General features: G+C 38.8%; 1 protein-coding gene and 1 pseudogene across 1 annotated transcript; both read left to right on the forward strand.

Annotated features, from left to right (window-relative positions):
- Positions 1 to 359: 359 nt before the first annotated feature.
- Positions 360 to 25502, forward strand: LOC140633108 (ankyrin repeat domain-containing protein 26-like). Its single transcript, XM_072825137.1, has 6 exons — positions 360 to 381; positions 2709 to 2954; positions 4666 to 4822; positions 23019 to 23229; positions 24558 to 24746; positions 24834 to 25502. Exons 1-6 carry the CDS (start codon positions 360 to 362, stop codon positions 25500 to 25502), a joined length of 1494 nt encoding a protein of 497 aa, XP_072681238.1.
- On the forward strand, positions 25470 to 25640 carry LOC140634561 (U4 spliceosomal RNA; annotated as a pseudogene).
- The last annotated feature ends 1261 nt before the right edge of the window (positions 25641 to 26901 follow it).

Here is a 26901-nt window from a genome sequence, read left to right on the forward strand (position 1 = left end):
GTTTTGCCTCTGAGTAACTGGTGTTGTAGAGTTGCCATAGACACAGTTGAAGAAAGCTGTTAACTTGAAAAAAATTTGTAGGGGAAGAATCAGAGTTTGCATTTCAGCATGTTAAGCTTCAGATTCAGTCTCTAAGATTTATTTGCATTGGAGATTTTTTACTTTCATAATTTGTTCTTTTTTACAAAAAAAAAAAAACCAAAAAAACCCTGCCCACTAAGAAGGTCTCTGCCTAATGTAAATAAAATATTTTTACTAAAAATCAAAGTTACATAATTTCATAGAAGCTTTAATCCCAGAATCACTTAAAGATATACATCCTCCCTTAGTAGCTGATTTCTTTGGACAAAACAACAGACATGGAAAATAATTTGGAAATAGGTAAATAACATTAGTCGATAATTTTGATTATTGCTTGATATTTAGCAAAAAGGTGTTTTATGGGTAGGATACATGATAGCAGTAAAATTGTCTTTATTAATGTGAAGGGTTTTCTGTTCAAAATTAATATTATGTAATATTTAAATTATTGTCTTTTTAAATTATGTAGCTATTATGTTTTAGAACTTAAAAATTATGATTATTCCAAAATACGAGCTGTATTGATTCTGTAATATATTGGGATTTGTAATGTGATTCCATTTAGAAACATGTTCAAATTATTTTCTTATTTGCTTTAAAAGGATTAAATATAAGCTTGATTCAGTCTCTTTGGAGAAAAGTATCTCAAGAACCAGTTTTGTTTTTACTCCCCAAATAAACTGGAATTGACAGAATCAATACAAATGCCTACTTGTGTAAAATTAAATGATCTAGTAATTTCACAGGTTTTCAACAGTCCCATGAGAAATAATTCATCTGGTGGTCAACACCACCATTTCTCTTCCTTGGTGGTCTCGTCTTGTGATAGTTGACCTGGATCACTGCTCTTCTTTTCAAGTCAATAGATTTAAAAAATAGTTCAGAAGATAATAGACCTGGGTGCAAATTGTACCTCTGCTATCAAAAAATCATCAAGTCATTTAACATCTATAATCCTCATTTATCTTTCATCTATGAATGGAGGTTAATGTAAATGATCTCCATTTCTAGGTAGCTCAGGAATGCTTTAATGTTCTGATTCTGAGTCAAGCTCTGTGATTGAAACATTAAAGGTCTTTTGCCTTACCCCCAATCTGCTAAAACTGAACTGGGCAGCTAAATAAAAATAGTTTAATCCCACGCTGCAAGAAAAGAAAATGTTAGCAATTAACCCAGATAAGAAAGTTTTGTTAGAGGCAGAATGCATGGTTGAAACTTATTTTCAAAAGCTTTGCAAGTGTAAAGGGCATTTAATTAGGCAATTTTGAACAAGCAGTCCAGAAACAGCTTAACACACAAAATGGCTAGAAGCTTCCAGAACACTAGTCTTCTCCCCTAGTGGTTTCTACGTGACATCACATCCATCTCCTCCCACTTCTTCCCTCTTAGCCTTCTATTTTCTAAAATGTGGGACTGACAGAGGACATGAAAGCTTCTTTGTAAAATCTTTGAAGATTTTAATCAGCAGGAGATTTTAGCTTCCAGAACACCTTCCCAACTTACTTCTCAGCTCTAATCCACACCAATCCTCAGCCACCAGACAACCCCAGGCCATAGAAGCTCAAGTAGAAGTAAAATAGGGAGGCATTATTGGTTCCTCTACCTACCAGATAGGAAAGACAGGAAGGAAGAAAGTCTCAGATACCATAGTGTCACAGAGCCTGGGAAGTGGATATTCCAAGATGGATCTTCAAATGACTTTTTCTACTAAAATATTGTTACCCTGGTGCTATGCCCTATTGTAATATTAGAGCAGGATAACAATTATACCCTAAATGTGAATATGGAACTGCTTTGTCATATCCAGAGCACTGTATTTCACTTCTCCGTTTATTTGACTCATATTTTTTAGTCACCTACTAATGGCCAGGCACTGTTCTAGATGCTGAGAATATCAACAGTAGTCTCTTCAATGAGCTTAGCTAATTAAGCCAAGTCTCATAGCTGAGAAGTATCAACACCAGGATTCAAACTCAGGTCTTCAAAAACATTGCCCTTTATTTTAAGCTTTGTGGGAAAAAATATTTATTGTTGACATTGCTATGTAGGCAAATTGGTTCTAAAATTCTAAATGATTGACAGATATATGTGCATTTTGAAAGAAAAAATCTGTTAGAAAGTTGAATATTACTTATATGTTCATACCCCTGCTTTTGAAGAAGTACCGTGTATCTATTTGGTTTCTGATAAATCTTGAAATGTGTGGGTGGTAATGGAATAGACTTCCAAATACAACATAATACATAAGCTCTGAGTACCCTAAAGATTTTGTTTCAGGATAAAAAATTGAAAGCCTCACTTTGGCTTTCAGATCTAATTTATATCCTTGAACTTACAGGAAATGCTGTATTTGAGGAGACTTGGGATACTTTCCTAAATCAGTAAAATGATACTTGATTTTTTTTTTTCATTTTGAGTAATCCTCGTGAGTGATCTATTGGGCAAAACCCTGGAGGGGACCAGGAGAGAAGGATAGGAGTCAGATAACTCACATTCTAAGAACACCATGTTTCTTTATGTGTTAAAGTGAATCTACTCTTACTAGCTTTTAAGCTAAGTAAGGATGTCATGTAGCTTCAGATGTGTTGGTAGTATTTCCTCATCTTCATTTGTTTTCTGTCTTCTAGGTATCTGTCCCCCTGGCTTTCGAGAATGTCAGAACGGCAAATGTTATAAACCAGAGCAAAGCTGTAATTTTGTAGATGACTGTGGAGATGAGACTGATGAAAATGAATGTGGTACCTCCTGTACTTTTGAGAGAGGCTGGTGTGGCTGGCAAAACTCCTTGGTTGAAAACTTTGATTGGGCTTTGGGAGTTGGCTCTAATCAAACCCTAAGACCTCCCAAAGACCACACACTTGGAAACAAAAAAGGTAGGTTATGAGTCTTTTACAGCATCTCTAGAGAGATTACTCTGGTACCACGGCAAGCGAGGCAAACATTTGGTGAGCGTATTTGTCTCCTGGGGCTGCCATCACAAAGTACCAGAGATGTAAGCCACAGGCATTGTTGCACAGTTCTGGAAGCTAGAAGTGTGCGATTAAGGTGTCAGCACAACTGGTTCCTTTTGAGGGCTGTGAGGGGAAATCACCAATTCTTTGCTTCTCTCTTAGCTGCTGTAGACTCACACGTTACTTGGCTTGTAGGTGGCATTCTCATCTGTCTTTACATTGTCTTCCCTCTGTGCACATCTGTCTCTGTGTCTGAATTTATCCTTTTCATTACGACACATTCTTAGTATGGATTGAGGCCTGCCCTGATGACTTCATTCTAATTTGGTCATCCATAAAGGGCCTATTTTGAAATAAGATCACGTTCACAGGGGAATGGAATTGGGACTCCATCATCTTTGGGGGAGTGGGGGATGCGGGGATGCAATTCGACACATAACGGGGGAGTTACCAAATTTTAATATCATTCTAATAATTGTAGATAGATGATAATTTATGCTGCCATCGGGCACTTTTCCTAAATGGCATAATTTATAATTAATAACCCAAAATTCTATCACTCATGTGATCATTCGTATGTCATATAGTTTTTCAGATTCTCAAATTTCTCATCTGCAAATGGAAAGAATCAAGTTTTCCTTGTGTCCCAAACAAGGATTAGAGAAATGGGATGATATGTGTGAAGGAAGGTAGTTGGGAAGCTGCAGAGGTGCTGTGCTGATGTGACTGTAAGGTCACACATGTCAGAAGTGTTGGGAATGCCTCAGTTTTGCCATGAGTAAATGAGGTCAAGTCTCAGACTCAATGGTCAAGGGATGTCAGTAAAGAAGGGACCTCGAATTCCTGGAAGCTATAGAATAGGAAAGATGGTGTCTAAGTGTGGAAACTCCATGGGCTTATGATGAAACAGAGCCCTCCAGGAGCCCAAACTAACCACACCAGAGAAAGAAAGGTCTGAGCCCCGTGCAAACACTCAGCTCTATGTACATAAAAGTATTTGGATACACAAATGTAAAACTCAATATCTTTAAGATGTATTTATTTATTCATGAGAGACACAGAGCAAGAGAGAGACAGAGGCAGAAGCAGAGGGAGAAGCAGGCTCCCTGCAGGTAGCCCAATACGGGACTCCATCCCCATAAGCCAAAGGCAGACACTCAACCGCTGAGCCACCCAGGCATCCCAAAACTCAATATCCTCCATGGTACATAATAAGATTCTCAGCATTTTACTTGTGCATTCCGTAGGTGACTGAATTTGTGAAAGTACACCATAATTCCTTTATATATTTTTTTTGTAAATAGTATCTTTGCATTGTTTTACAAGTGGGTAGTTTAGGGGGTCCATGAAATGATTTCTATAACCATTTTGTTGATTCAGTGGCATAAATATCCTGTCACATCGGTTAATCTGCATTCTGTGAAGTACTTTGCTCAAAGCACAGACAGTTGGAAATTGTTCTGTCAGTGAGCTAGAAGCAAGGCTATGGGGTTTTCTTTCTGTTTCAAATGGAAATGCCTTTGGCAGCTCATAGCCTATGAAATATACTTAAAAACCCTAAGTAAGATGGAGGAGCTAAAATGATCCCCTCATTCTTGTTCGTGCCCTGTCTGAATGCCGTCCTTGTTCCTAGGACACTTCTTGTATCTGGAGGCTACTCCATTGGGTCTTCGGGGTGAAGAAGCACACCTCAAGAGTGCTGTGTGGCAAGAATCCAGCACTGCCCGCACCCTAAGCTTCTGGTATTTCCTATCTGCAAAAGCCACGGGGTCCATTCAGTCCTCATTAAGGTAGGATCTTTGCCTGTGATTCCTCTGGGCTTATCAAAGTGCCCTACAGGCCGTCCATGGCCAAAGGGAGTTTTTACAGTTCTGCTACCTTGGCCAGAAGAAGCTTCCTTTCATCTGGGATGGGAGCTTCTACTTGTGGTTCACATGTTCTGTGGGGGTTGATAAGCAGGGCATGGGAACTAGCTTTGAGCTCAACATCATACCCTGTGATTATGACTGAATCCCAGAGACTCCTTTTATGATAACATGTAGTCTAAGACTCATAAATTTCTTCTTGCTGTTTTGACGTTTCCTTCCCTATCCTTCTCAGAAAAAAAAAAAAAGATTATTTGTACATCTGAAGGGAGAGTGACTTTCCATTTTAACTTCTGTTTGAGCAATCATTAAGGGAACTAATATTAGACATTTTGGTTCTAACCACACCATGCAAAGGACCGAACTGCTCCGGAGAATGATCAAGGTGTGATTACATTGAACTGCTTATTAACTATGACACAACAATGCATTTTCTTAGTGATGATTCATTGGATGTTTCTGTCAGGGCTTTTATTTAGTATAACAAAGTGACAGTGTTCAGGGAGCAAAATAACAACGTATATATTAATATTAATAAGACCTGATTCATATACCTTTACTCTTTGGCAAGTTAAAACAGCAGCAAAAACGAGATGAGTGTGCATGCACGTGTGTGTGTGTGTGTGTGTGTTCATTTGAGAAATTTAGTTAGAATTCTGAGAGAGCTGGCTTTAAAAACATGCTCTAGAGGCCACTGCTGTTTTATCACACATGAGCTTTGCTGAAGTACCCTAGCACTGTTGGAGAACGCCTGACTAGAATACCGAAGGGCTCTCTTTCGGAATAGGTGATGGCTGAATAGTCTGCATTTTATCCAAAAACCGAGTTAACTGTATATTTTAGGGTTATTCGATAATCAGAAATGCCTACCTAATAAAACACGTGCAGCAAATACCACTGTGATTTATGCTTGCATATAAATGTAGGAGCTTAAATATAATGCTTAAAGTTTGCACAAGAGTGTTCTGCAAGTACATTGCCGCATGTGACACCTGGCTACACAGGGAAGGATTTCTCAGGTGAAAGATTTTGCTCTGCCTTGTGGACTTTGCTTTAGTATTTGTTTCCCTCACATTCACCTTAGTCTCTCTTCTATCATAGTAACAAACTTTATATTACTAATAAAATGTATAATTAAACTATTGTGAGAGAGAAGTCTTCCTGTCAAGTCATGTTGAACTCCTATGATTCCTCCGATTGATTCCTATAGATATTTAACAGTATTTTTAAAAAATTATCTTTCTGCTATGTTTTTTTAAAACCCAGTAACACTTTTTTTAAGAAAAAAAAACATGATTATCTTCATTTAGTGATATTTATTGCAAAAGAGAAATCTTTCATCGTGTATGTTATATTCAGGAATTTTAGAGCAATCGTTTTATTTTGGTAATTAATATAATACATATTTTTGATCATCATTACAAAGTACTTCTTAGGCTTCTCTCTTTGTGGAACCATGCTGGATTTTAACCTGCTCATTAATTTGAAAGCATCCTAGCCAGATGGCAGACATGATAGGAGCAAGAATTCTGCCCTCTATTTATTTATTTCTTTACTTCTTGTCTTTTGAAATGGTCTCAATTTATGCAGGTGTTGCCTCTGGCTCAGTCTCCTCTGTCTCTTCTCAGGAATATCTCCTTCTGTGTTTCCCTCTTTTGCCTCCATACCAAACCCAACACAATCTGGTAGATTGAGCTTTTTGCAAAACTTTCCTTGACCAATTTTGCCCACCATGATTACTCCTCAGAATAATAAGCTGTGTCCTTCACAGCTCCAAAAAATTCTTCTTTTTCACTAAATGTTCAATTATACTTATTCTGTTTCAACAGGCAGGTCATAAAATCTTGAGAGCAAGACCTTGAAATTTTAGGCTTTTTGTCCTTCTGGGCTCTTCAGAGAAGGGCCTGCAGAAGAGGAGTGGTGCTAGGCCAAAGCACCTCTTTTGGGGACAGTCCTTGTGAAGGAGTGACTGTTATGGTTTACCTGCACAAAAGTAAAATCTAGTCTGGGAAGAGAGGGTAGTTCAAGATGATGGTGTAGGAATACCCTAAATGCAACTCTTTCCTTAGACACAACAAATTTCTAGCTATACATGTAATAATTTTCCTCTGTAAACAAACAAGGAAAGCCCCCTCCCCCCATGAGAACTAGATGACTAGCCTTTCCACAGTAAGAGACAAAAAAGACACTTTGCAAAGGATAGGAGAGGAAGAGACATGGCCTCCCTGGGCCCTGTCCCGGATGCAATAATCCCACAATAGGGACCAAAAGAATCATAGAACTATAAGGAACATATATCCCACTCTAAAAGGGCTCATCTGCAAATGCATTCACATGGAGATCTAGCACAAGAGGAATAGACTTGAAAGCACCTAAACCATGAGAAGGGAGATGCACTAATTTTAAAATGACTGCCAGAGGGTCAGGAATCTGTGAGGACATTATCCAGGGATGGAAGTGCTGGTGTGTCCATTTTTGCCACTCATCCTAACTTCCTGACGATAGAACAAATGTGTGCCATCTTTGGTGCCCTCCCTCTAGCTAACACATGAAGGTCATGGTCTGCTCTCCCTGCCACATAACGAGGCTGGGGGAGCTCCCCACATTTCATTCACTCTGTGCATTATCGGAGCTGCATCAAGACCAGGTGAGTGACAGAGCCCGTCTCCCTCATGTAGCAGCCAAGCCACAAGCAGGTCAGATGAGCACCCTGAACTCTACCTATCTGGTGCATAAATGGAGTGGGCAAGTGGTGGGAGCCCTGATCTCCCTGCACAGCAACTGTGGCTCTATCAGAGCCAGCAGACTTACTCAAACCATACTGCAGATGCCCATAGAGTGCCTGGTTCTGGTGGCCAGGGGAGGTTGTGCTTCTGGCTCACATGGAAAAACTCCTACATAAGACTACTCTCTCAAGATGAAGGAAGGTAGCCATTTCACCCAATACATACAGAGAAACAGAGAGAGGCAAAATGAGGAGACAGAGGAATATATCCAAACAGCAAGGAAACTCCTCAGAGAAAGACCTTAATGAAACTGAGATAAGCAACACACTTAATAAAGAATTCATAGTAATGGCCATAAAGAGGCTCACAGATCTCAGGAGAAGAATGGATGAACACAGCAAGAACTTCTGCAGGGAGTTAGGAACTAGATGAAAATACCAAAGAGAAGTTAAATCTGAACTGAGAAACGCACTGTAGGGGTTCAACAGCAGAACGGATGGAATAGAAACGTGAATCAGTAAAACAGAAGCAAATCCATGGAAAACACCCAATCACAGCAGGAAAATGAAAGCAAAAAAGAGTTTTTAAAAAGACAAAATGCCTTAAGGGACCACTGGGACAGTATCAAGCAGAATAACATTTTCATTATAGGAGTCACGGGAGGAGAGAGAGAGAAAGGGCCAGGAAAATTCTCAAAGAAATAATGGCAGAAAACTTACCTAATTCAGGGAAGGGAATAAATATTCAAGTCCAGAAAGCCCAGAGAGTTTCAAATAAGGTGAATCCAGTGATGCCTGGGTGGCTCAGTTGGATGAGTGAGCAGCTCTTGGTTTTGTCTCAGGTCGTGATCTTGTGGGTTATAGGATTGAGCCCTCACGTTGGGCTCCGCACTCAGTGGGCGGGTTGCTTGAAGATTCTTTCCCTCTCACCTTCCTCCTGCTCTCTTTCTCTCTCTCTCTCTCTCCCCCCATAAATAAATAAATAAATCTTTTTAAAAAAGAGAAAAGATGAATCCAAAGAGAAACACACCAAGGAACACTATAATTAAAATAGTAAAAATTAATAATAAAGAGAAGATACTGAAAGCAAGAGAAAAGCAACACGCTGTATAAAAGGGAGCCATTATAACTCTATCAGAAGGTTTCTCAGCAGGAAATTTATAGGTCAGAAGGGCATGCATGGCATAATATATTCAAAGTTCTGAAAGGGAAGAACTCCCAACCAAGAATTCTCTACCTGGCAAGTCTGTCATTCAGAATTGAAGAAGAGATTAAGAGTTTTCCAGGAAGCAGAAGCTAAAGGAGTTCATCACCACTGAACCCAACCATACAAAAAATGTAAAGAATGCTTTTCTAAGCTAAAAAGAAAAGGTACTAATTACTAGTAAGAAAACTAAAGAAAAAAATGAGAGAAAACTAAGAAAACAAATGAGAGTTAAAAATCTAACTGGAAGGACAAGTAACCAAGGTAGTGAGTGGATCAACAACTTATAAAACAAATATGAAGGGTAAAAGACAAAGGTAGTACAATAAAACTACCGCAATGAGTTAAGGGATAAATAAAATAAAAAATATGTTAAATGTGTTATCAACAATATAAAAATGCAGAAGAGAGGAGTACAAGTATAAAACTTTGGGATACGTTCAAAATTAACTTACTGTCAACTTAAAGGAGACAGTTATATACATGTTATATGTGAACCAGACCATAACCACAAAGAAGAAAGCTTATAGTTAAGAACACAAAAGTAAAAGACAAAGCAATCTAAATATAAAGAAAACAAACACGAAGTAACAAACCAAGAAAGGAACAGAGAAGGACAACAATAACAGTGAGGAAACAATTAACAAGATGACAGTAAGTACATACCTAGAAATAGTGATTTTAAGTGTAAGGGAACTATCCTTCAATCAAAAGACATGGGATGGCTAAATGGATAAGGAAAACAAGACTCTTCTATAGGCTGCCTTATCCAAACCTCAATGAGGTATCACCTCACACCTATCAGAATGGCTATTATCAAAAACACAAGACATAAGTGTTGGTGAGGATGTGGGAACCCTCCTACACTGTTGGTGGGAATGCAAACTGGTTCAGCCACTGTGGAAATCAGTATAAAATTTTCCTCAAAAATTTTTCAAAAATAGAACTATCGTGTGATCCAGCAATTCCACTTATGGGTATTTATACAAAGAAAACAAAAACACTAATTGGAAAATATATATGCATGCCTGTGTTTCCTGCAGCATTATTTAATATAGCCAAGTCATGGAAGTAACCCTAAGTGTCCATTGAGATAAATGTTAAAGAAGATGTGATATACAAAATAATATTGTTCAACTGTAAAAAAAAAAAAGAATGAAATCTTACCATTTGCAACAACACAGATACACTTTAAAGGCATTGTGTTAAGTGAGTAAATCAGAAAAAGACAACTACCATATGCTTTCACTTATGTGTAGAAAAGCAAACAAACAAAACAGAAAGATACAGACGACAAACTAGTGGTTGCCAGAGGGGAGAGGGTCAGGGGACAGTTGGAATAGGTAAAGGGGATTAAGAGTTACAAACTTCCAGTTATAAAATAAGTAATTTATGGGCATGCAATGTACAGTCTATGGAATATAGTCAATAACATTGCAATAATTTTTTATACTAACAGGTAGTAACCAGACCTCTCCAGGCGATCATTTCATAATATGCAAAAATATTGAATCGCTATGCTATACACCCGAGACTAATATAATATTCCACGTCAATTATAATTCAATAAAAAGTCTGATCTGAAAAATTTGTATTCTGAGATACATACATGCAATCAGATGCAAAAGCTATGCAACCATTGAGCAATAATTCAATATCAATGTTGTTGGAAAGGGTAGTTCTGATTATACATCACAACCACAGTAGTGGATGCATTCATTGAACATCAAATATTTAACATTTATTGAACATAATACTTAATACTATTTTATGTAATTAATTCTTAGCACAACCCTCTGAGTTAAAATGCAAGTTCCATTTTACTGAAGGATGGGTAAAGGGAGCTTCATAGAAACGTCTACCTAACTAGTCACTGACAGGCTGGGACTTTGAATCTAGGTATATTTACATCCAAAACTTACATTTTTACCCTCACCTTTATTCCCGAGAGTTTTTCACTGATACTAATGAGTTCTGCTTTTATAATGAAACACAGATTCTGTTTTAGAGAGATCTATTTTCATTGGCTCAAATCATGGAATAATTTTCTTTTTTAGGAAAACAAAATGAGTAATAGTTCCTAGCATGCATATTTGTGACTCTTAAACTACTCTTGTATTAAAGGAGTTAATTTAGGGAAGTATCAGGATAGCAAAACTATTTGTTTAGGAAACATTTAGTAAAGAGCTGTACAATTTTCCATATTCTATATATTATATTTTTATTCTATATTGCTTGCCTACAGTCACATGAGAATTAATTTTCACTAAAGTGATGTATCTGGAACAAATGTAATCTTTTTTGTCTTAAGGTGATGAGTGAATTACGCAAAAAAGTATGGAAAAAAGTATTTCATTGAGAAATTATTTTTTTCTTTCCTTTGAATTTCCTTTAGTTATATATGTAGAAACACACAAAATAAAATGAAGTGACTTTTTTAAGAGAAATAACTTTTTAAAACATAACTAATTTTTTAAATAACATTGGACAATTTACCATATAGGAGGATAGATCTGTCACTCATTTCTTGGACCAAACCACATTGCGAGTAGGATTTAGTCGATGGTAACTGGTTATGTCTTCATTTATGATGAGTCAATGAAAACTCAGAGGGACTAAATATTAAGTCAAAGGTTGTAAGTAAGTGGATGAGCTAGGACTTTAACTCAGGTGATTAAAAATTAAGCTTAGAATGTTACACAATCGGTTTTGTTTCTGTCTTTCTACCGAGGCAAAGAGGGAAACTGAGGAAAAAAAGAGACAAACAAATAAAGGACCATGAGGATAGATTAAGGGAAATAAATGACAGCCTGAGGAAGAAAAACCTACGTTTCATTGGGGTTCCAGAGGGCGCCAAATGTGACAGAAGCCCAGAATATGTATTTGAACAAATCATATCTGAAAACTTTGCTAATCTGGGAAGGGAAACAGGCATTCATATCCAGGAAATAGAGAGATTCCACCCCCTGAAATGAATAAAAACTGTTCAACACCTCGACATTTAATGGTGAAGCTTGCAAATTCCAAAGATAAAGAGAAGATCCTTAAAGCAGCAAGAGACAAGAAATCCCTGACTTTTATGGGGAGGAGTATTAGAGTAACTGCAGACCTCTCCACAGAGACCTGGCAAGCCAGAAAGGGCTGGCAGGATATAGTCAGGGTCCTAAATGAGAAAAACATGCAACCGAGAATACTTTATCCAGCAAGGATCTCAATCAGAATGGAAGGAGAAAGAAAGAGCTTCCACGACAGGCAGGAACTGAAAGAATATGTGACCTCCAAACCAGCTCTGCAAGAAACTTTAAGGGGGACTCTCAAAATTCCCCTTTAAGAAGAAGTCCACTGGAACAATCCACAAAAACAGGGGCTGAATAAGTATCATGATGACACTAAACTCATATCTTTCAATAGTAACTCTGAACATGAACGGGCTTAATGACCCCATCAAAAGGTGCAGGCTGTCAGACTGGATAAAAAAGCAGGACCTGTCTATTTGCTGTCTACAAGAGACTCATTTTAGACAGAAGGACACCTACAGCCTGAAAATAAAAGGTTGGAGAACCATTTACCATTCAAACGGTCCTCAAAAGAAAGCAGGGGTAGCCATCCTTATATCCGATAAACTAAAACGTACCCCGAAGACCGCAGTGAGAGATGAAGAGGGACACTATATCATAATTAAAGGATCTATCCAACAAGAGGACTTAACAATCCTCAATATATATGCCGCGAATGTGGAAGCTGCCAAATATATCAATCAATTAATAACCAAAGTGAAGACGTACTTAGATAATAATACACTTATACTTTGTGACTTCAATCTAGCGCTTTCTACACTTCATAGTTTCCTAAACACAACATCTCCAAAGAAACGAGAGCTTTAAATGATACACTGGACCAGATGGATTTCACAGATATCTACAGAACTTTACATCCAGACTCAATTGAAAATACATTCTTCTCAAGTGCACATGGAACTTTCTCCAGAATAGACCACATACTGGGTCACAAATTGGATCTGAGCCGATACCCAAAGATTGGGATCGTCCCCTGCATATTCTCAGACCATAATGCCTTGAAATTAGAACTAAATCACAACAAGAAGTTTGGAAGGACTTCAAACACGTGGAGGTTAAGGACCATCCTGCTAAAAGATGAAAGGGTCAACCAGGAAATTAAGGAGAAATTAAAAAGATTCATGGAAACTAATGAGATTGAAGATACTACCATTTAAAACCTTTGGGATACACCAAAAGCAGTCCTGAGGGGGAAATACATCACAATACTAGCAGCCATCCAAAAGCTGGAAAGAACTCAAATACAAAAGCTAACCTTACACCTAAAGGACCTAGAGAAAGAAAAAAAAACAGCAAATAGATCCTACACCCAGCAGAAGAGAGTTAATAAAGATTCGAGCAGAACTCAACGAAATCGAGACCAGAAGAACTGTGGAACAGATCAAACAAAACCAGGAGTTGGTTCTTTGAAAGAATTAATAACATAGATAAACCATTATTCACCCTTTAAAAAGAAAAGAGAGAAGACTCAAATTAATAAAATCATGAATGAGAAAGGAGAGATCACTACCAACACCAAGGAAATACAAAAGATTTTAAAAACATATTATGAACAGCTATATGCCAATAAATCAGGCAATCTAGAAGAAATGGACATATTTCTGGAAAGCCACAAACTACCAAAACTGGAACAGGAAGAAACAGAAAACCTGAACAGGCCGATAACAAGGGAGGAAATTGAAGCAGTCATCAAAAACCTCCCAAGACACAAAAGTCCAGGGCCAGATGGCTTCCTTGGGGAATTTTATCAAACGTTTAAAGAAGAAACCATACCTATTCTACTAAAGCTGTTTGGAAAGATAGAAAGGGATGGAGTACTTGCAAATTCGTTCTATGAGGCCAGCATCACCTTAATTCCAAAACCAGGCAAAGACCCCACCAAAAAGAAGAATTACAGACCAATATCCCTGATGAACATGGATGCAAAAATTCTCAACAAGATACTAGCCAATAGGATCCAGCAGTACCTTAAGAAAATTATTCACCATGACCAAGTAGGATTTATTCCCGGGACACAAGGCTAGTACAACACTCATAAAACAATCAATGTGATTTATCATATCAGCAAGAGAAAAGCCAAGAAACGTATGATCCTCTCATTAGATGCAGTGAAAGCATTTTACAAAACACAGCGGCCATTCCCGATCAAAACACTTCAGAGTGTTGTGAGAGAGGGAACATTCCTCAACATCTTAAAAGCCATCTACGAAAAGCACACAGCAAATATAATTCTCAATGGGGAAGCACTGGGAGCCTTTCCCCTAAGATCAGGACCAAGACAGGGATGTCCACTCTCACCATTGATATTCAAGATCGTACTGGAAGTCCTAGTCTCAGCAATCAGACAACAAAAAGATATTAAAGGCATGCAGATTGGCAAAGAAGAAGTCAAACACTCCCTCTTCACCGATGACATGATACTGTGCATAGAAACCCCAAAAGCCTCCACCCCAAGATTGCTAGAACTCATACAGCAATTTGGCAGCGTGGCAGGATACAAAATCAATTCCCAGAAGTCAGTGACGTTTCTATACACTAACAATGAGACTGAAGAAAGAGAAATTAAGGAGTCAATCCCATTTACAATTGCACCCAAAAGCATAAGATACCTAGGAATAAACCTCACCAAAGAGGTAAAGGATCTACACCTAACAACACCCTAAAAACTATAGAACACTTCTGAAAGAAATTGAGGAAGACACAAAGAGATGGAAAAATATTCCATGCTCATGGATTGGCAGAATTAATATTGTGAAAATGTCAATGTTACCTAGGGCAATTTACACGTTTAATGCAATCCCTATCAAAATACCATGGACTTTCTTCAGAGAGTTAGAACAAATTATTTTAAGATTTGTGTGGAATCAGAAAAGACCCCGAAAAGCCAGGGGAATTTTAAAAAAGAAAACCATATCTGGGGGCATCACAATGCCAGATTTCAGGTTGTACTACAAAGCTGTGGTCATCAAGACAGTGTGGTATTGGCACAAAAACAGACACATAGATCAGGGGAACAGAATAGAGAACCCAGAAGTGGACACTCAACTTTATGGTCAACTAATATTCGATAAAGGAGGAAAGACTATCCACTGGAAGAAAGACAGTCTCTTCAATAAATGGTGCTGGGAAAATTGGACATCCATATGCAGTAGAATGAAACTAGACCACTCTCTTTCACCATACACAAAGATAAACCCAAAATGGATGAAAGATCTAAATGTGAGACAAGATTCCATCAAAATCCTAGAGGAGAACACAGGCAACACCCGTTTTGAACTTGGCCACAGTAACATCTTGCAAGATACATCCACAAAGGCAAAAGAAACAAAAGCAAAAAATGAACTATTGGGATTTCATCAAGATAAGAAGCTTTTGCACAGCAAAGGATACAGTCAACAAAACTAAAAGACAACCTACAGAATGGGAGAAGATATTTGCAAATGACGTATCAGATGAAGGGCTAATTTCCAAGATCTATAAAGAACTTCTTAAACTCAACACCAAAGAAACAAACAATCCAATCATGAAATGGGCAAAAAACATGAAGAGAAATCTCACAGAGGAAGACATAGACATGGCTAACATGCATATGAGAAAATGCTGTGCATCACTTGCCATCAGGGAAATACAAATCAAAACCACAATGAGATACCACCTCACACCAGTGAGGATGGGGAAAATTAACAAGACAGGAAACCACAAATGATGGAGAGGATGTAGAGAAAAGGGAACCCTCTTGCACTGTTGGTTGGAATGTGAAATGGTGCAGCCACTCTGGAAAACTGTGTGGAGGTTCCTCAAAGAGTTAAAAATAGACCTGCCCTACGACCCAGCAATTGCACTGCTGGGGATTTACCCCAAGGGTACAGATGCAATGAAAGGCCGGGACACCTGCACCCCGATGTTTCTAGCAGCAATGTCCACAATAGCCTAACTGTGGAAGGAGCCTCGGTGTCCATCGAAAGATGAATGGATAAAGAAGATGTGGTCTATGTATACAATGGAATATTACTCAGCCATTAGAAATGACAAATACCCACCGTTTGCTTCAACGTTGATGGAACTGGAGGGTATTATGCTGAGTGAAATAAGTCAATCGGAGAAGGACAAACATTATGTGGTCTCATTCATTTGGGGAATATAAATAATACTGAAAGTGAATAGAAGGGAAAGGAGAAGAAATGGGTGGGAAATATCAGAAAGGGAGGCAGAACATGAAGACTCCTAACTCTGGGAAATGAACTAGGGGTGGTGGAAGGGGAGGATGGCGGGGGTGGGGGTGAATGGGTGACGGGCACTGAGGGGGGCACTTGACGGGATGAGCACTGGGTGTTATTCTGTATATTGGCAAATTGAACACCAATAAAAAATAAATTTATTATTTAAAAAAAGAAAAACAATAAAAAAATAAAAAAAGGAAAAAAAAGAAAAAATATCACAGAAAAAGTAAATGAACTAGAGACTTAAAAAAAAAAAACCCACCAAAACAAAACAACAAGAACAAAAAAAAAAAAAGTAGAAACAAGTAAACAAACAAAATCGATATGCACAATAGACAAGATCAATAAAACCAAGACCTGGTTCTTTGAAAGGATAAACAAAGCCTATAAACTAGCCATAATCCTCAAAAAGAAAGAGGGCACAAATACAACCAGAAATGTAGAGGAAGGGCAGGCCAAGCGGCTCAGTGGTTTTCCACCTGCCTTTGGCTCAGGGCATGATCCTAGAGACCCAGGATCGAGTCCCACATCGGGCTCCCTGCGTGGAGCCTGCTTCACCCTCTGCTTGTGTCTCTCATGAATAAATAAATAAAATCTTGGGATCCCTGGGTGGCGCAGCGGTTTGGTGCCTGCCTTTGGCCCGGGGCGCGATCCTGGAGACCCGGGATCGAATCCCACGTCAGGCTCCTGGTGCATGGAGCCTGCTTCTCCATCTGCCTGTGTCTCTGCCTCTCTCTCTCTCTCTCTCTCTCTCTGTGACTATCATAAATTAAAAAAAAAAAAAACGATTGAAGAAAATAAAAAAGAAATGTAGAGGATGTTACACGTGACACCACAAAATACAAAAACAGTATAAGAGATGACCAGAAACAATTATACATAACCATACTGGAAGACCTAGAAAAAAAAGGATAAATTCCTAAAAATGCACAATCTTCCAACACTGAATCATGAAGATACAGAAGACCTTAGTAGGTCAATTATAGGGATGCCTGGGTGGCTCAGTCAATTAAACATCTGCCTTCAGCTCAGGTCAGGATTCCAGGGTACTGGGTATGAAACCAATATGCAGCTCCCTCCTCAGCAGGGAGCCTGCTTTTTCTCTCCCTCTTTCTCCCTCTGTTTGTGTGGTCTCTCTCTCTCTCTCTCTCTCAAATAAATAAAATCTTCAAAATTATTTGTTTTAAATAAGATCTTAGTGGTCAATGATGAATAATGAAAATGAATTAGGAATAAAAACTCCCCAAAACAAGGACTGGACAGCTTCACTGATGGTTATACCAAATAGTTAAAGCCCTATAACTCTCAAATTATTCCTCTCCCCCTAAAAAGAACTGAAGAGAAAGGAAGGCTTCCAAATTCATTTTAAGTGGCTAGCACTGCCCTGATATCAAATCCAAAGACATCACACAAAAAGAAAATCACATGCCAGAGTCTCTGATGAACACAGATATGAAAACCCTCAACAAAATATTAGCAAACCTAATTCAACACACGTTAAAAGGAGAATGCATTATAATCAAATGGGTTTTATTTCAGGGATGGAAGAATGGTTCAACACTCACAAATCAACATGATGTACCCACATCAACAAAATGAAGAATAAACATCATATGATTTTTCTCAACAGGTGTAGAAAAAGCATATCATAAAATTCAACTTCCATTTATGATAAAAAAAGTCTCAACAAAGTGTGTATAAAAGAAATATATCTCAACGTAATAAAGGCCATATATGTCAAACCCACAGTTAACATTATACTCAGTGGTGAAAACTGAAGGTTTTCCTCAAAGATCAGAAACAAGACAAGGATGCCCAACCTTGTCACTTTCATTCAATATGGTATTAAAAGTCCTAGCCATAGCAATTAGATAATTAAAAAAACGCAGAAAAATTGAAAATGAAGAAGTAAAACTGTCGTTATTTGCAGATGGCATTACACTATATATAGAAAGCCCTAAGGACTCCAAAAAATTATTAGAGCTAATAAGTGAATTTCATAAAGTTATAGGATACAAAATTAGCATACGGAGAAATTCATTGTGTTTCTTCCCTACACTAGTAACTATGAGAAAAAGAAATTAATGATGCAATCTCATTTACAACTGCATCAAAATAAAAAAAAAAAAGCTTAGGGATAAATTTAATCAAGGAGGTGAAAAACTTGTATCCTTAAAACTATAAAATACTGAAAAAAGAAACTGAGGACAACACAAATAAATGGAAAGATATACTGTGCTATGGATTGGAAGGATTGGAAGAATTAATATTGTTACAATGTCTATGCTACTCAAAGGAATCTACAGATTCAATACAATTCCCATCAATATACTGGTGACACTCTGCACATAACTAGAACAAAGAATCCTTAAAATTTGTATGAAACCATGAAAGACTCAAAATAGCCAAAATAATCTTGACACAGAACAAAGCTGGAGGCATAATGGTCCCTAATTTCAAACTATAGTAATCAAAACAGTATGGTACTGACACAAAAACCCTTAGGTCAATGAAATAGAGACCCTGGAAATAAATCCACATATTTATGGTCAATTAATCTATGACAAAGGAGGCAAGAACACACAATGGAGAAGACATTCTCTTCAGGAAATAATTTTGGGAAAATTGGACAGCCACATGTAGAAGAATGAAATTTAACCACTATCTTACTACCATATACAAAAAATAAATTCAAAATGGACTAAAGACCTGAATGTAGGACCTGAAACCATAAAACTCCTAGAAGAAAATGCAGGCGATAAACTTTTGACATTCATCTTAGCAACATTTTTTTGGACCAGCCTCCTCAGGGAAGGAGAACGAAGGTTAACACAAACAAATGAAATTACATCAAAGTAAAAATCTTTTGCACAGTGAAGGAAACCATCAACAAAACAAAAAGGCAACCTACCAAATGGGGGGAGATATTTGCACATCATATATTCAATAAGGAGTTAACATCCAAAATACAGAAAGAATTTATACAACTGAATATTTAAAAAGCAATCTGATTTAAAAACGAGTAGAGAACTTCAATAGACATCTTCCCAAAGAAGACAAACATAGCTAACAGGCATATGGAAAGGTGCTCAACGTCACTCAACATCAGGGAAAAATGCAAATCACTCCAGCCAGATTAACTTTCAAAAATACAAAAACAGCAAGTGTTGGAGTCTGTGGAGAAAAGGGAATTCCAAAGCACTGTTGGGAGGAATGTATATTGGTGCAGCCACTATGGAAAACATTTTAGAGGTTCTTCAAAAAATTAAATTTAGAATTATCATATGATCCAGCAATTTCACTTATTTATCCAAAGAAAATGAACACACCAATTTGAAGAAATATATGCACCCTAGGTTTACTGCAACATTATTTACAACAGCCAAGATGTGGAAGCAGCCTAATGGTCCAGTGATAGATGAATGAAGAAAGAAGATGTGGTAGGTATATCCAACAGAATATTACTCAACCACAAAAATGAATGACATCTTTCCATTTGCAACAACATGGATGGACTTAGATCAGTGCTATTACACTAAGTGAAATATGTCAGACAGAAGAAGAGAAAAACTTTATGATTTCTCTTATATGTGAACTCTAAAAACACAACACAAAACAAGCAGACTCATAGGTACAAGAAACAAACTATAGGCTACCAGAGGGGATACGAGTTGATGGGGGAAACAGGTAAATGTGGTGAAGTGGATTAAATGGCACAAACTTCCAGTTATAAAAGAAATAAGTCATGGGGATGTAATGTACTACATAGGGAATATAGTCAATAGTATTGTATTAACTTCACATAGTGGGAGATGACAAGCAGATTTATCATGGGGATCATTTTGTAACATGTAAAAATATCAAATCACTATGATATATACCTTAATATTATCTTGTATATCATTTATACTTCAGTAAAAATTAAATACATGGATAAAATAGAGTATTCCCCCACAAAAGGACAAAAGGTAAAGATAACACATCAGAAACAACTGACAACTATAAAAATAAATGTAAGCAATATTGTGTTGAATAACAGTTACTTTGCAGTATCAGATATAAACTGAAGAGTTAAATTAATGCTTACTTTATTACTTTTCCTTAATATTATATCTTTAGTTACTGATAATTGGTAAATTCAAGGTCTTTTGATTGCATCTTATGCTTCCCTATGTTTCTGTTTTCTCATTTGAAATACCCTCTCTTCTTTGCTCTATTTATCCAAATCCTTAACTCTCAAAATCCAGTTCAATTTTTTCTTATTTCCTCCCAACACTCTCAGTACATAAACATGTGATAGCTTTTGAATTCCTAGATAATTTTTGAATTCCTAGAATATTAAATGCTTTTTGTAGGTAACTGGCATGTAATTATGCACTGCTTGTCCTTTCACTCATGCAATTAAAGTAACTACTATATGCTAGGCACTCTGCTACAGCTAGAAATAGGACATTAAACAAGGCAGATGCAGTCTCTGCTCATCATTAAAGCTTCCTAGTCATTGGAAAACAGAGCTTTATACACAGAGTCATCCAGCAGGGTAGTAGGACCATGAAAAAAGCCCCAGGGGTATGGGATACAAAGCCACTCAGGGAGGGTGCAGGCTTGGAAAGGTTCCATTCCAAGAATACAGTACAGGAAGTCATAAGTCACTTCTCAGAAAGAGGATAATTTCAGAAAGAGGACAATTAAATACTGAAGAACACCCAAGGACTAATGGGAGAGCATTGGCCGCTTCTGGTAGAAAGACTGACTGGCATACAGCTGCCTTTTGCAAACAGTTAATTCCACTTCAAACTCACAAGCTTCATGTCAGCTAGGAGTATATTTAGTAGAAGCTCAGCAAAGATTTGTTTGAGTGCATGAATTAGAAGTAAGGTCTGGACAGAGTAGGGACTGAGACAGAACTCAGTATTTGCAAAGGAAAGTTGTAGTCCAATAAAGAAATGGTTAGCAATAGACTGTATAAATTAGTGCACAGTATACCCTAAAGTGCCCAGATTTTTTTTTTAATTTATGTGTCACATAATGCTATCCACAGAAGACCTAAAAAATAAAAAAAAGACCTATCGAATGTAGAAAGCGCTAGATTGAAGTCAAGTATAAGTGTATTATCTAAGTATGTCTTAAATATGGTTATTAATTTAGTTATTAATTGATATCAATTCTTCTGGGGGAGGGGCCTTTTGTGCTGATTTTCAGGTGTGGGCACTTGGGGGAGCTGCTCAGCCCCCTGCCTGGTGCCGGGCTCAGTGAGTGTTTATCCTGTTTATCTGGTGAGGGCACTGTGAGGCTCAGTGGGGGTTGTTTACCCCGTGAGGCCCAGGGAGGAACAACCACAGTGTCCTTGGCCAGCTCTGGAACCCTAGGGTCAGCTCCCGCAGTAACTAAGGAGCTTTCAGTTGGCAGGGGCCTGGACGCCCCGGGGGCGGGGCCGCTGATCTGCTCTGCTTGGGACAGGAGCCTCCTCACTGTCCTGGGCCCTTCTTTCCTCTGCCTGTCCCAGGGGGGAGGCCGGATCCTGGGCTGTGTCCCCAGCGCCCTGTGCTCCTGGGCCTGCGCTATTGAATTAGTGCTCCTGGGCCGCGCAGCTCCCTCTGCATGGAGCCTCCGCCTGAGCGCCTCCGAGCTGCTCCCGGGTCCAGCCAGGTGCGCTGCAGCCCTTTAGTGAGCTCCGTGTACTCTCCCCAGGGCGCAGGTGTCTGTTAGTGTCCCAGGGAGCCTGAGGGCACCCCCGCCCTCCTGGGGTCCTGCTTGAACTCCCTGCGAGTGCCTTTCCTCCCGGGAAGATTGGCGAAGCTTCTACTTCTCCCGGATGGGGCTTTCTTGTCCTGGGGGCACTCGCCCCGGCCTTAACCCGGCTCCTCACGGGCCCCTCCCCCTTGGATGCCTTTTGTTTCTTTATTAATTTTTTCCCCTTTCCCCCCATCTTCCTGCCTTGATAGAAGCGTGAACTCTTCTCACTGTAGCATTCTTTAAATCTCAGGCTGAATTTGTATATTTTCAGGATGACTTGAAGGTTATCTAGGTAATTTGGTGGGGACAGGTGACTTGGGGACCCTACTCTTCTACCATCTTGCCCCGCCTCCTATAGTCTCATTTTTTTAAAAATTTTTTAAAAAATTTATTTATGATAGTCACACACACACAGAGAGGCAGAGACACAGGCAGAGGGAAAAGCAGGCCCCATGCACCGGGAGCCCGACGTGGGATTCTATCCCGTGTCTCCAGGATCGTGCCCTGGGCCAAAGGCAGGCGCTAAACTGCTGTGCCACCCAGGGATCCCTTTAATCACTTCTTATAGTTAGAATTATTCCTTCTCAGTTCTTTGAAGTTACTTTGAGATACATTTTTTTTCAAGATTATATTTATTTTCAAATGAGACATACAGAGAGAGGCAGAGACATAGGCAGAGGGAGAAGCAGGCTCCCTGTGGGGTGTGCGATGCAAGACTTGATCCTAGGACCCCGGGATCATGACCGAAACCAAAGGCAAGATGCTCAACCACTGAGCCACCCATGGGCCCAGAAGACTACATTTCCACACCCTGGAGGCTTTTGCAAATGTCCGCAAATGCTCAGCCATCCGACCAACTTCTGAAGGGAAGCCAGCCCCACTCTCAGGGGATCTCAGAGATTTGAGAGGCTTGGGCCTCCTCACACATATGCTTTGGGCACCCTTGGCCACTGCCCTCTGTGCGCATGCACAGGGATGCCAGCTTCTGAGGTGCGCAGGCGCATTCGCATTTAGCAGTGTTGCTAGGTTACACTGGTTCTGCGTAGGAAGGTTCTAAGTCCTTGGGCTTAGTCCCTGAGACATTGAGGCGAGGCCCACTTGCCTTATTGCTGACGATGAGTGTCTCGCACTAGAGGCGGTGAAACCTGTGTCATCGAAGTCTCGGCTTCATTATGAAAAAGAGATCTACAGCGCGGAATGGGTGGGGCCTGCTGCGCTTCGGCTTCAACCTCAGGCCTCTGAGGGACCGCTCACCGCCTATGATTGTTTCCAGCTTCCACAGCCCCGGCCCCGGATACAACATCAAGTATCAAGATCTCAGGAAAATCCACAGAGCTGTGGTCGCTGATGATCCAGAAAAATTGCAGGACGTAGAGCAGTTTCTGCTTTTTGGTTTATGTGACATAAATGAAAGGGACAGGAAGAACAGGTAGCAGGGCTTTTGAGGTGGGCAGAAGGAGGCGGGGCGGGAGCCCGATGTGGGATTCGATCCCGGGTCTCGAGGATCGCGCCCTGGGCCAAAGGCAGGCGCCAAACCGCTGCGCCACCCAGGGTTCCCTACAAGGAGCTTTTGAAATAATCATATGCTGTAATATATACTTACTGATAATTTATTGATAAGTCTTTTGTTCCTAGTAAAATAGCTCAGTGTATTTTCCCCTCTTCTGCATTTATTGCCATTTTAAACATCTGAAGAGGAAATAAAATTAGTTGCAGCCACAAATAATCTCATGATTTTTCTAGGAGCTACATAAATTTTACCTTAGTTAGTATTGGTATTTTGAAATATAAGGCTTTTTTTTTTCTTTTTAAAAGACTTTATGGATTCATTTGACAGAGCACAAGCAGGGGGAGTGGAGGCAGAGGGAGAGAGAAAAGCAGGCTTTCTGTGGAGCAGGGAGCCTGACACGGGACTTGCTATCAGGATCCGGGGACCATGACCTCAGCCGAAGGCAGAGGCTTAACTGACTGAGCCACCCAGCCACTCCTGAAATACAAGGCTTCTTTTGTATTTAAGACTCACACTAGAGAAGTAGCTGCAGTTTGGTGCCAGAATAGTGGTAGTGGGTACAAAGACCTGGGGAATGTCCTGCAGCTCACTTAGTATTTTTAACCTCTCCATTTTTGAATTGTGATAACTAAAAGAGATAATGTGTGCAGACATGTTTGTAGTACAATGCCTAGATTTATTAGTTATCAGTAGATAAAATTCTTATAACTGAGTATAGAAATGTTAGAAAAGTCGAATACGTATGGAATATTCTCAGGACAAAGTGAGGTTAGGAAATTGAATCTGTCCAAATATATGCAGAGCTAAGGGTTTTCCTGTGGACTGTGTTAGACATGAGACTATAAACTCAATTTTAGTGTAGTCAGATGTATTAGTTTTTTTCTTTCAAGCCTTCTGAGTTTGTTGTAAACCAGAGAAAGACCTTTCCAATTCTGAGATTCTTAGGATTTTGTCATGATTTCTTTTTCCTTTCATGCATTCATTGCTTTCAATTAAACTTTTGAACTTTGGGGAATTTATGCTTGTATAAAAGTTTGAGCTTGGATCCAACTTTGTGTTTTTCCAGTTGGATATCCACTTAACTGCAACCCATTCCTTGTATAAACATAGGATATTCTTTGATTTCAGAGAAAATCATGATAATGTCATTTTATTGAGTTCCAGCTAAAAGACTCTTGTTTTACTTAGGTTTCTCCTCTTCATGAAAAAGAAAAAGGTCTGTTACATGAAAACCGCATGTTGCAAGATGAACTTGCCATGCTAAGACTGGAAATAGACACAATAAGGAATCAGAAGCAGGAAAAGAGGTATTGTGAAGACACTGAAACTGAAAAAGAAAAGAATGACAGTCTTCAAAACGCCATAAAACTGAATGAGGTAACATTAACAAATACAGTATTCCAATCTAGTGGGCAGCTGAATGTTGTGACAACTGAGAATACCATGCTGAACTCTAAATTGCAGGATGAAAAGCTAAACAGAGAAAGACTGGAAGCAAAACTTCAATCATACCGAGCTAGACTCGCTACAGCTATACAGGATCGTGATCAAAGTCAGGCATCAAAAAGAGACCTAGAACTTGCTTTCCAGAGAGCAAAAGATGAGTGGTGTCATTTACAGGACAAAATGAACTTTGAGATGTCTAACCTAAAAGATAACAATGAGGTGCTTTCTCAGCAACTTTCTGAAGTCGAAAGTAAATTTTATGCCCTAGAAATTGAGCTCCAGTATACAAGAGATGCTCTCAGAGAAAAGACGTTGGCTTTAGAACATTTACAAAGAAACCCAAAACAAACACAGGGTCAGAAGAAGGAAATTGAGCAGAAATCTCAAAACGAACAAGGTAAAGTGAATAAATACATGGGAAAGCATGAATCCTTAGAAGAGAAATTATCTCAACTAAAAATTGAAAATATGTTGCTCCGAGAGCAACTAGATGATGCCTACAGCAGAGTGGAATGTAAAGAAAAGACTATAATTGATCTCAAAGACCAGGTTCAGGTTATTGTAAGAATGGTTCGAGTTGCAGGTGAAAAACGAGCTCTTCTACTGCGAGAAAAAAATAAGGAGTTAATCAATAAATGTAAACAGATAATGGCAAGCTTTGCGCAGTGGCAGTATCGTAGCCAATGAGGTTTATCCGAGGCGCGATTATTGCTAATTGAAAACTTTTCCTAAACAGATAATGGAAAGAGCATTTAGATATGAAGATGAGAAAGAAGAAAGAGAAGTATTCAGAAAGACAAATATTTTTCAAGCTTCCTATTAGAAAGTTCAAAGTAATGTTTGGTTATGGCTTATTAGTACTATTTTTTTTTTTTTTGGAGAGAAATAGTGCACCTGCACCTAAATGGGAGTGGGGCAGATGGAGAGGGAGAGAGAATCCAAAGTGGGCTCTATGCCCAGTGCAGAGCTCCACTTCATGACCCCGAGATCACGACCTGAATGATTATGGGTCAGTTTTGAATCTGCATAACTTGTATCCAGCAAATAAAAATTAGACCTGAAAGGTGCCTTAATTTGAATAAAAATGCACGTCATCTATGAGAAACTTCAAGAGGTTAAGTTATACATTGTTAAAGAAAGGAGTCTGATATTAATAATTTATTGTTAGTACTACTAAAATAGTTTTAATTCTTGTCACCACGTTTTAATACCATGATGAACAGATAAGTGGAAATGCTCATACCTGAGTGTTTTGACCTTGAGGTTCAAGTAAGTGGATTACCTTGACAACTAACTCCAGACTTGTCACATGAACTGAAGTGTAGGTGCTGTATCTCAGTACTTTTTTTTTGATAGCTTTTTAAGCATTTTCAGTTAGCATACTTTTATTTTTATTTATGTAAATTTAAATGTTTAGTCTCAAATCATTTATTCTTGTGACCTTTTCACTTTTTGAAGGCATCTACTTTTCAGTAAATCATAATTTGGGATAACTGGTGACTTAGCAAAGCTGTATTTGATTTCATCTTCCCACCACGGTTTATAATTTAAGCATTTTTCAAATAATTTGCTCATTTCAAAACTCCATTGGTAACTACCATTTGGGCTTAAAATTTTCCAATAGAATTGTATCTTTGTGATTTATTAATTTGGCACTGGATCTCCATTTTCAGGCTACTGAGGGAAGGATGGCAGGATTCTTGTATAGCAGGAGTGGAGTGAACATGGACAGGGGAGGGATCTCTAGGAGCTGAGGCCAGGAAGGAGGCAGAAGCCAGGTTATGTAGGGGGCTTGAGGGCCATTAGTATGACTTCACATTTGTTCTGAGATAGTAACCTATTGGAAGGATTTGAGCAGAGGATTGAGTATGTGAAGAACTTGGAAGTTAATTTTAGCCTCTAATAAAAAAGAGAGAAAATATTTGATTAATGTAGAATTTACCACTGCTAGTCTCACCTATACAATACCCATTTCTTTTTGAGACTTCAGCAGGCTGGGAAGCTTTGCAAATTCATCAACAAGGAATGGAGAGTGGGGCTGAAATAATTATCTGTGTAACATAAAAAGGCTCCCTGCATGGAGCCT

The sequence above is a fragment of the Canis lupus genome, chromosome 5 (genome assembly GCF_048164855.1).
Source record: "Canis lupus baileyi chromosome 5, mCanLup2.hap1, whole genome shotgun sequence".
Lineage (NCBI taxonomy): Eukaryota > Metazoa > Chordata > Mammalia > Carnivora > Canidae > Canis > Canis lupus.

Bases quoted from the DNA above. Each gene is read 5' to 3' on its own strand.
- LOC140633108 (XM_072825137.1), top strand. From the start codon at position 360: ATGGAAAATAATTTGGAAATAG. The intron at 4,823-23,018 runs GTAGGATCTTTG...GTGTCATCGAAG, and splicing joins TCCATTCAGTCCTCATTAAG to TCTCGGCTTCATTATGAAAA. The intron at 24,747-24,833 runs GTAACATTAACA...TCTAAATTGCAG, and splicing joins ACGCCATAAAACTGAATGAG to GATGAAAAGCTAAACAGAGA.